Raw genomic sequence first — 10,782 nt, 5'->3', positions numbered from 1 at the left:
AGGTTAGATGCGTTTCTTGGAGACAGCAGATGCTTGGCTTGTTTTTTTTATCCATTGGGCCACTCTATTTCTCTTGAGAGGGGAGTTCAAACCATTCACATTTACTGAGAGAACCGATAAGTGGGGTTAATTACTGTTCATTCTGTTGGGTTGCATTTTGTTGCTTTGTTTTCTGCTTGAGCCATTGTGGAATCTAGCCTTCGATCTTTAACTTTTGAGTTGTTTCACATTTGAGAGTGTTTTTTGTGCTGATCCTTGTGTAATTCTGTTTTGAGTACTTCTTGGAGAGCTGGTCTTGTCTTGGTGAATTCCCTTAGTCTTTGCTTATCTGGGAATCTCTTTATTTCTCCTTCATATATGAAACTTAGTTTTGCAGGGTATAAGATTCTAGGCTGGGCATTATTCTGTTTCAGAAGAGTGAGAATGGGGCCCCCGTCTCTTCTTGCTTGTAGGGTTTCAGTTGAGAAATCTGGAGTTATTCTAATGGGCTTTACTTTGTACGTTACTTGTTTCTTTCACCTTACAGCTTGTAGAAAGGCCTCTTTAGTGGCTATTTTGGTCTATCTGATGACTGCGTGACGTGGTGTCTTCCTATTTGCATTGAATCTCCCTGGGGTCAATTAGCTTCTTGTACCTGTATATCTAGATTTTTAGCAAGGCCTGGAAAATTCTCCTCTATTAATTCTTCAAATAGCTTATCCAGCCCTTGAGTGTTTTCTTCTTCACCTTCTGGAACCCCTATCCCCCTCAGGTTCGGTTTTTTCACATAATCCCACATTTCTTGTAGGCTTATTTCTTTTCTCTTAATTTTCTGCTCGATTTCTGTGACTGATTTATTTAATTGAAAGGGGTTGTCTTCAATCTCTGAGATTCTTTCTTCTGTTTGATCTACCCTGTTCTTAAGGCTTTCCGTGGTGTTTTGTAGTTCCCTGTATAAGTCCTTTATTTTCAGGAGATCTGTTTGATTTTTCTCTAATATTTCAATTTCTTTAGTGAATTTTTCTTCCAAGTCCTGGATTTTTTTTGTGGTTTCTTTGTGTTGGTTATCCATATTTTCTTGTATATCATTCAGGTTTTTTGCAATCCATGTTTGAAATTCTTCTTCTGCCATTTTAGTGTTCTGAGTTTGGTTAATGTCCATTGCTGGGGAGTTGCTGTTCCTCTTTGGGGGTGTGCTTTCCATTTGAGTCTTCGTACTTCCAGAGTTCTTTCGCTGGTTCCTTCCTATCGTGATCAGTTGTTCCTTCTTGCCTTTAGATTTTCATTTGGATAATGACACACCCTGTTTAGTCTCTGAGCCAGTAGTTGGTGTTTGTGGGTGAGATTCAACCATACCCTTTATCATGAATCAGTAGATGCAGTAAAAGTGTGTGCCAGATGACCTCCCTGTCAGTAGGTGGCACTTGCAGGGAGGATCGAACTGCGGTGCTGTTTTTGTGTCCTGTAGCTAGCTCTTATTCCTCTGGAGAGGCCCTCTTGTGTCTCGGGTTGTGGGTGGGGTCCTGGGATTTCCAAGTGTGTCCTTATTCTCCACCTCATTGTGGGGGAGTGAGTCTGGGTGGGGCTGGATTGGGTAAGCCTCCCCTCAGGCTCCACAACTGCTGTTAGCAGGGTCAAAGATCTTCTCTTTGTTTCTGTGCAGAGCTGTCGGGAGGGGCTGAAATGAGTCCACTCAGCTGAAAGTCTGGGCTTGGGTCTGGGGCTGTCCAAGACCCACACTCTGGAGCAGGTCTCTTTCCCCTTCACTCTCCCCCTCTCCGTGGCCTCTCCCAGGCCTCTGCCAGCAAGCGGGACCTCAGGCTGATGGATCACCCCTGGCTGTGACGTGGGCCAGGAGGTTCCCTACCCAGGATTGTAGCCTGAGCTGTCCTTATTCTCCACCTCAGTGGGGGCAGGACCAGGAGTGAGTCTTGGTGGGGCTGGGTTGGGCAAGCCCGCCCTCAGGCTCCACAACTGTTGTTAGCAGGGGTCAAAGTTCTGCTCTTTGTTTCTGTGCAGAGCTGCCTGGAGGGGCTGAAATGGCTCCACTCAGCTGCAAGTCTGGGCTTGGGGGTGGGGCTGTCCAAGACCCACACTCTGGAACAGGTTTCACACCCCTCCAATCTCCCCCTCTCCGTGTCCTCTCCCATGCCTCTGCCACCATTGGGGCTTCAGGCCAATGGATCTCCCCTGGCTGTGACGTGGGCCGGGAGGTTTCCTTCCCAGGATCATAGCCTGAGCTGGGTACACAGCCCTCTTTTAGGAGGAGGGTTGCTGGTCAGGCATGCTGATCTGTCCCTGAAGGCACACACTCCTCAGTAGGCTCTTTCACAGATCTCTCCTCCGTGCCCCAGGGCAGTCCGATCGTGACCTGGTGTATGGGTTCTGGTCTGCAGGCCTGTCCCCTGGACTCTGGAGATCAATCCCTGACCCTGCCAGGGGGAGAGGTCTTGAATCACCTGCAGGGTGCCCAAGCTTGATCCATTTCACTCCACCTTGGGATTTGCCCCATTCTCCCGGAGTGCCCAGGCAAGTAGCACCTGGGAGGGCTGGCAGGTAGGGAACTCATGGTCTGAGTACCCCTCAGTCTGCTGTAGGGCCCCAAAAGGAAAGGTCCCATTCCTTGGAGATGCCTCTGTGTGATGGCTAAATTGTCTCTCTGGGCACACATGGGTAGGGAGGGGGAAGGAGAGAATGGTGCACTATGGCGTCTGCAGATAGGCTCGGGTCTGTGCCCTGGGAGGTTCCCCAAGGGGGCTAGGAGCCTGGCGCTGAGTCCGCAAGAGGCCACTACTCACTGGCGGCAGCCGTCTCTGGGCTGGTGTCGGCAGGTCTCTCCAGCTGCTCAGGAGCCACCAGCAGTCCGAGATGCAAGGGAGAGGGAAGTTAACTGCTCCACCTACCCTTGTCGCTGGTCTCCTAACCTCCCGGGACCTTTCTCCTTCCAGTTCTCCTCCGCAACGTCTTTCCATGGAGTCTCCTGTACTTTCAGGCACCCTTCCTTCCGACCCTCACCCGATCTATGTTTCTCTGCTAGCTTACTTTTTTTCTCTTTCTTCTAAAATTCGTCTTTTTTGCAGAGACCTTCCGACTGGCGGCTTGTCTTATCCGCCATCTTGGCTCCTCCCATCCCCAATCACTTTTTCATACAGGATGCCAGACTGCTTATGCAGCTGGCAATTCTGAAAAATAAGATACTGTCTTGCAAGAATACATCATGTTTTCTAGCAATGTACATGATCTCCCTTTTGACACAGACTAACTTATTGCTTACTACAAGAATGGCAGAATCCCTAAGATCAGAGCTCTTCTTCTACAGTTTACTCTTTTCACTTACAGGTTTTATTTAATTGGCTCTATACTTTGCCTGTGAGGTTTGGAGTTTAGGGAGCTGCATTTCTATGCTTATTGCTATGCTGATACTATGGCTGCTACTTTTCTTTTGAGTAATAAAAGATCCTTTGTCTCTGACTCAGGAGCCTTTTGTCATCATCCAGGTAATTGTATACAATTATTAATTTGTGGGTATTCTTCTGCTTCTAGGTCTCCTTCTCACCATCAATTTTATTTAAGTAATATTATATCTACACATCAAACCAAAAACTCACAAATAACTACAACTACCTAAGGCAACAAGCCAATCACATATTATGGGCAGGTGGGGGAAAAGACAGACAGAAACAAGAGCTGTACTATCAGCAAATGTGATAACAACAGTTTTTAAGTAAGTTCAGAGAAGGTTAAGGGTTTCCCTTGGTTCTGACAGTCAGTGAAACTCAAATTCATCAACAAGTACTAAACATAAAATTTACTATGCAACATAAAAGCAGTAGCAGGGCAAAATCCCACACTGAGAAGAAAAGAGACTATCCTGAGAGCAGAATACATATGGAGCAGGGCAAGTAAAATAGGGGCAGAGAAAAGATAATTTTTCCAATTAAAGTGGGACTGCAGAATAAAATTAGTGGATTTCTAAAAGTAGAAAGATGAATTTTTTAACATTTAATTGAAATAATTGAAACAGATGTTCTAGAGCTGTGAATTAGAATAGTTACCCTGGCCCACCTTCCCCTTTTTAAGAGTATAGGCAAATTAGTTTTACTTAAACATGAAAAATAGAAAATAATTATAGTGAAAACCCACCAAGTAAAAAGAAACTAGCAAGCAAAATAATGACTCTAAAAAAAATGAAGACTTTTAAAAAATATGCAAACTGTCTATTAGTATTTTAAAACTAACTAAAATAATTTATGGGTAGAAGAAAAGAAAGCTATTGAAAGAAAAACATACATTACAACTAGAAAAACTTAGAAATGTAATGGCTGAGAAAGGGAGATTGGAAAAAGAAAATCTGAAAAAATCTAGTTGAGAAATATTTAGAAATAAATGAAACATAATTTCAGAAATGAAGACACAAGAGATCACGAACCAGCATTAATGCATTTAAGGAAACGGAAGATCAAAAGGAGGAAAATTTTTAAAAATCTAAAAGAAATAACAAAAGATATTTAAGAGATTGGGGGAAAGTGATGGAAAGCATATGGGAAGATTCATCAGTTTTGTCATAGGTGTCTCCTAGGATGAAAACCAAATTAATCAAAGAGAAAAAAATAATAAAATCTAGAATTCAAGAAACTGTTCCACAAATGAGACATAACAGATATAATAATTCATATATGCAGAAAATGACCCAGATTAGTCAACATAAATTATTTTAATAAAAATATTCAACTTTAAAGAAAAAAAAGGAAATTCTTTAGAAATTCAGAAATAAGACCAGTTTGTCATTATACTTTTTTGACAGCAATGCTTCATAAAATAAGAAAATGGAGTGAAATATTTAAGTCAAAGAAAGAAAATGAGTCACACATCTTTTATGTTCAGCCAAATTGGTATTCAATTATATAGCCTTAGACAATCTTTTACTAATGCACAAGATCATAGGAAATAATGTTCCTTTGATCCTACTTTGAGGAGGGGACAAGCTACAGATAACTAAATGACTGATTGTCTTATTCATATTAACAGGGATAAGGCAATATTACTTTTAATTAGCTGTGTGGGGGGAAATGAGGATGAAGCACAAGCATTGCTTGCAACAGAAAAAATAAACAGTAGCAAAAAAAAAAAAAAGAAGCTAAGTGAATCATGTAAAGTAAAAGTAAGCGTTAGAACAAGGGTAGGAGAATGACAGCCCCTTGGTCAAATCCAGCCCACAGCCTGTTTCAGTAAATAAAGTTTTATTGTAGTACAGCCACACTCTTGTTTACACACTGTCTCTCGCTGCTTTTAAGCTACCACAGAGTTGAGTAGTTACTATTGAGATGATATGACACATAAAACCAAAAATATGTGTTATCTTAGCATTCCCATTTGGAATATGACAGTGAATCAACTTCTTATTTTGAAAATCAGGAGGTAAAGGAAAAGAGGCAAACATTTTTTTCCCTCTCTTTCCTATAGGAGTTGGACCTCAGGTAACTGAATATTTGATATGGAAAAGTTCCCTTTATAAAAATACTTTGGCTAATGAATATAGAAGAAATGAAAAAAAGAAATTAATGAATCTGGAAAATGACTATCAGTGGCTGCTATCTCCTATCACAAAAAGAGAGCCAAAGAGACGTGATGTCTAGGCAAGGAGCGAATATCACCAATGATTTCTTTAAAAGCAAAAACAAAAACAATCTGGATGTGATCAAGCCTCCAGATCAAACTACTTATTTACTGGAAATAAAGGAGAAAGAGAATAATACAAAATGACCCCTTAGAGATGTAGTCATCAACCCAGGTTTCAGAAATCTCATTTCTTAAATAAATAAATATCAAGGTGAATAAAAAGGAATGGGAGTGATGAAGCCTACAGATTTAAAGAGACTTAAAAGACCTATTGACCAATTACAATGTATAGACATTATTTGAATTCTGTTGTAAATAAATGTTTAATATGAATACTGACTAGATATATATTGGTATTGAAGAATTTTTGTTAATTTTGGGGGAATATTAATGGTATTGCAATTAAATTTTAAGAGTCCTTATCTTTAAGAGATACATATAGAAATATTTACAGATGGAATCTTTTGACTCTGATCTGCTTCAGAAAAATGCAGGGGTGAGTAGTTGGGAGTAGAGATGAAAGACTCTTTCCCAGGACATGATAATGTTGAGTTGGGTGGTTGACACAAGGAGGTTCACTGTAATACTCTCTGTAATTTTTATATGTTTGAAATGTTCCACCCTAAAGGTTAAAATATTTTAAATATTTCTAGTGTTGAATAGTTCTAAATTTTCTATTTTAATTATTAATTTGCATTTAGATAATAAATCCAGTTACAGCATGGTTGTGAAATTTACTTCGAATATGATTTCATTAACAAATTTTTGGTAAAGAAGTCACAATAAAATACTTCTTTAATGAATTAAACTTCTGATTTTTATTACTTTTATTCTAATGGTATGTGGTAGAGCTAAAGACCATAGGCAGCTAATTCTGAAGCAGCGATGAACCTTTAGATAATTAATTAACCTCCATTTACATAATGGTCTTATTATTTTCATAGTTAATGGACTGAGGATTGATTACAGGCCATTAACAGTTATTAATTAATGAAACTGGATTTGAAATACAATTTCAAACACATGTATTTCAAACTTAAGAGGCAAAAGTCAGTCACGAAATGTTAATAACAATATTCAAAGCATCAGGCATTAAACAAACTAACATTTAGCTTTTAGACTTTCTGTTTTTCTGAGAGGATAATTCATGAATTCTTTAATTGGTCTCACCTTTACATGCATACTGGGACACATGCAAGTATACATGTGTGAATTAGATAAATTTTTATTAGCCTTAGATTTACATTTCAATTACAATAATGGGAGCTAGTTGTACTATATTCAAGTATAAAAACTTAATGTATCTCTATTCCTAGATATCATAGGTATTTATTGAGAAATTTCAGGTTCTACCACCCAAATATTTAAAACTAACTGTTCATTTGTTTCAAAGAAAGATTACAGCAATAGTTTTCATTTAATCTTTCCCATTTATTTGGATTTGCAATAAGATAGGTTACATTATATAATTTAGAGCTATTCTAAACTTTGGACTCCTCATATAACCAATTCAATTTACAATTTGAAGCATCCTCTCTATTTAAAAAAAACAAAAAAACATACTTGCCTGCAGTTGAAAGAGTTTAAAAACTCGATGAACTAGTCGGCTATTTTTAAACAATTTAATTATGCAGATGATGCATAATTATTGAGGACAAATTAGTTCTTTTAATTTCAAAGACACATTGTATAATCTGATTTTTCAAATAATTTGTACCTTCACAAGCGACTATGCAGCCTTCTACACTAAATCAGTAAATGAGGTGTGCATTAAATTAAAATGAGGGATTTATTTTCATGGTCATCAATTGCTCCCATTTTGATCTCTCTTCTCTCACGCTGCCTGGGCTTTCTGGCTCTGAATCTCCTTCTCTCTTCTTTTTTCCTCTTCCCCCTTTAAATATGCTGATTGATGGAATGCTATGATATAATGTCCAGGAATGGTTCCAAGGTAAGTGTTTCAGATCCTGTTCCCCACTTTGCACTCTTACTAGGCCTCTATTGTATCTATTAACAGTTAAATTAAATCTGGTTTTCTTGAGTCTTCTAGATTTTAAAAGAGTTGCTGTGATTACAAAAAAAAAATGAATTGTTAAGTGCAAAAGAGTATTACCTCAATAAATGGAAAAGAATAGCATTTCTCTCATTATTTGTAAAATCTCTTAAAATCTGTGTCATCCCCCTTCACAAATAGGCTTTTACTTGCTTCTCTATGTGGGTAAACTACAGGGAGTCCCAAAAGTCACCATACATAGAGAAAATGAGAAACTGTAGCTAAATGTACCTTTATTTACAAAATATTCATTACAAAATTTTTCCTTTGTATGGAGACTTTTGAGACACCCTGTATATTATGCTGATATGTTAAGAAACAATTTGGAGTCAAAATATGTGGGCTTAAATCTCTGATTCTTCAATTACTATTTTTTTTTAATTACTTAATCTTTTCTTGTCTTTGTAAAATGGGGTAATAAATCTCATCTCATATAGATATGTGTAGACTAAATATGATGTTATATATAAATTACAATAACTGTTAGTCACTAATTTTAGATGATTTTTCTCCTGCTTTAAGAAAATACGTTAAGTACAAGAAGGCACACAACACAGGCAAAGTCTTGCAGTCATCCACTGACAATATGTATCCCCAGTATTTATCCAGAGCCTCACTGTGGGATTAAGAATGAGGTTTATTGTTTAATACGCACAGATAATGGTGATATTTTAACAATATTGTATACAAAATTTGAAAACAGTGCGTTATTGACTTGACATTTCACGAGTATGAAATCACTCCCTGCATTTTCATACATCAGCTGTCGAAATGAGTGGGCAGTCATCTGCCAAATATTAATAACTTTCCTATCTTCTCCACTGAGAATGTTATTTTATACAAATGTATTTCATTAGAAATCAGCAAAAACACCATAAAATCCTTTTAAAACCCTTCAGTAGTGTAACTTACTTTTTGAAGGAACTCGGAGATTGGCAAGGACCACTTCCAGGGAATCAGCTTGGACTCGAAGTACATAGCTTGTCCTGGTCTCATAATCCAGAGGGGCATTCACGTAGATAACGCCTGTGACGTTATTAATTCCAAACTTATCTAGAATTTGAAACATAATTGCTTGGTCATTTTCTTTACATCCTAAGGAAAGAAATTCTCTTTAAAAGGCACTATAATTTCGAAAACACTAAAAACACTTATTTGTAACTACAGTAATGCATAAAAGTGACACACTGCTGGCTTTTGGAAACTGTTTCAGCTCTTGAAATGATCACAGTGTTTCCCTAAATACTGCCTTGAAATTATAGTTTTTGTTTTGTGTTGTTTTGAGATTCTCCTGGAAATCAATGTTTCTATGGTCAATTACATTTGGGAAGCACTGAATAATATATCTCTCATCATAGATTCAGATGGTCTTCTACCATACTAAAAGCTTTCAGTCCATGGCTTTCAGAAATTCTATTTTAAAGAAAACCATTTAATTTTGTTTAACCAAATATTTTCTGATCTTACTGAATTATTATACTTTTTATGATTTAATGAATCTTACTATCTTGTAGATTTAGTTTTCTGCTAAGAACACTTTAGAAAATGAACTGATAATTTAATATGTTGGGGTTTTTAGAAAAAATGATTTATTATTCTAAATATCTTAAAATATTTTGCCCTTATGTCTATTTTTTATAAATTTCTACATAATACATTTGAGTGAAAAGCAGGGTACTTTAATAAACTATATACTATCCCATCTCTTGCATTCTCCATGTTATTCCTCATTTTATTTTTTTCCGTGGCATTGACCACTTATAATACTATGTATTTATTTGTTTAATAGTTTTTATTTTCTATTTCCTCTTATTGGATTGTTAAAATTTATGAAGGCAGGGATCTACCCTTAGTGGCTGGAAGAGTACTTAGTACATAATAGATGCTCAGTAAATATTTGCCGAATGAATTAATAAATGAATTGAATGTAAAACAGTCATTGCGGGAAGAGAGGTTAAAAAATTCAGCCACTCTGCTATCTTCAAGAAAAAGAACACATAGAGTCAAAAAGAGAAAGTATCAGAACAGGTTGAGAAATCATAGCTTTAGTCAGATGTTGGAAGTTCAAGACAAAGGGAAGTTCAATGATATTTAGGGAGGAGGCATAGGAACACAGCAGGAACACAGAAGAGAGGCAATAAAAGTAAGATGTGGAACACTTGCTGCATTGTATGGGCAGTGATTTCTAGTAATGGTCATTAAAATCCTTTAAAAGGCCTTTATAATTTCCTTGAAAACTGCTTGGCAGTATTTATATTCATTTATTTTAAAAATATTTAATATTAATTAATTTGTTAGATACATTAGGATGTTAACCAATTCTTGGCTATATACAATATGCCAAGCTAGCTAGCGTTTCAAAGAGGAAAACACAGGACAGCCAACCTATGGATAATAGGTGAAACAAAGAATCAGTGAGAAAAACTGAACTATGGACTCATTCCCAGAGGCCAGGAAACTACTATAATTCTTAAAGTGACTGGTAGACAAAACTCAAAATATTTGTTTCCTTATAATCATTAATTGCATGTCGAATTTGACTGCTTGGGGAATCATATTGTATAGTGTACATTAATTTATATACTTAAACTTCATTCATTTATGATTTTGAAATTTCTTCAGAAATTAGTTAAGCTATGACATAGATGGTACAAACAGTGGGAAGAGACTACTGCAAGCAATAATTCTGACTAAAAGCCAAAAATATGATGTATTAATTTTGAAAAAGTATCATTAAATATTTCCATATGCAGGGAAGAGGAAGGCTTCTAGAATTATATATTTAGTATTTCTTAAGGGAAAAAATCACTTCTGCTAACATAACTAGATTTTTAATCAAGTTCAGCATAAAAAGTTATCAATCACATTTAAGATGAGCATAATTTTATTAGGGAAAACTAGGATAAATAACAATAATTTAATCTAAAATTAGTCCAATTCTAAGTTTATTGGTTTATGGTGAAAACACAGACTAAAATTCTCACCTTCTTCATTTCCTGAAACAATGGAGTACACAATGCTCTGATTAATGGCTGCAGCAGAAATTACACCAACCATCGTCCCTTTGGTGGCAAGTTCACTTACTGGAGGAGGTCTGCAGGTTTAGAGAAGATTATTTATTATTTTTAAGG

At 36.7% G+C, this 10,782-nt stretch overlaps 1 protein-coding gene across 1 annotated transcript in view; it reads right to left on the bottom strand.

Annotated features, from left to right (window-relative positions):
- The window catches only part of PCDH15 (protocadherin-related 15), a 493,462-nt gene that overhangs the window by 103,190 nt on the left and 379,490 nt on the right, over positions 1 to 10,782 (bottom strand). Inside the window, 3 exon segments of the mRNA XM_012660698.1 lie at positions 7,590 to 7,663; positions 8,564 to 8,746; positions 10,636 to 10,745. Of these exon segments, the coding sequence (XP_012516152.1) occupies positions 7,590 to 7,663; positions 8,564 to 8,746; positions 10,636 to 10,745 (367 nt within the window).

Source organism: Propithecus coquereli, unplaced genomic scaffold, assembly GCF_000956105.1.
Source record: "Propithecus coquereli isolate 6110/MARCELLA unplaced genomic scaffold, Pcoq_1.0 Scaffold675, whole genome shotgun sequence".
Classification (NCBI taxonomy): Eukaryota; Metazoa; Chordata; class Mammalia; order Primates; family Indriidae; genus Propithecus; species Propithecus coquereli.
Note: the sequence above shows the minus strand (reverse complement) of the source record. Positions and strands in the feature narration are given on the sequence as shown.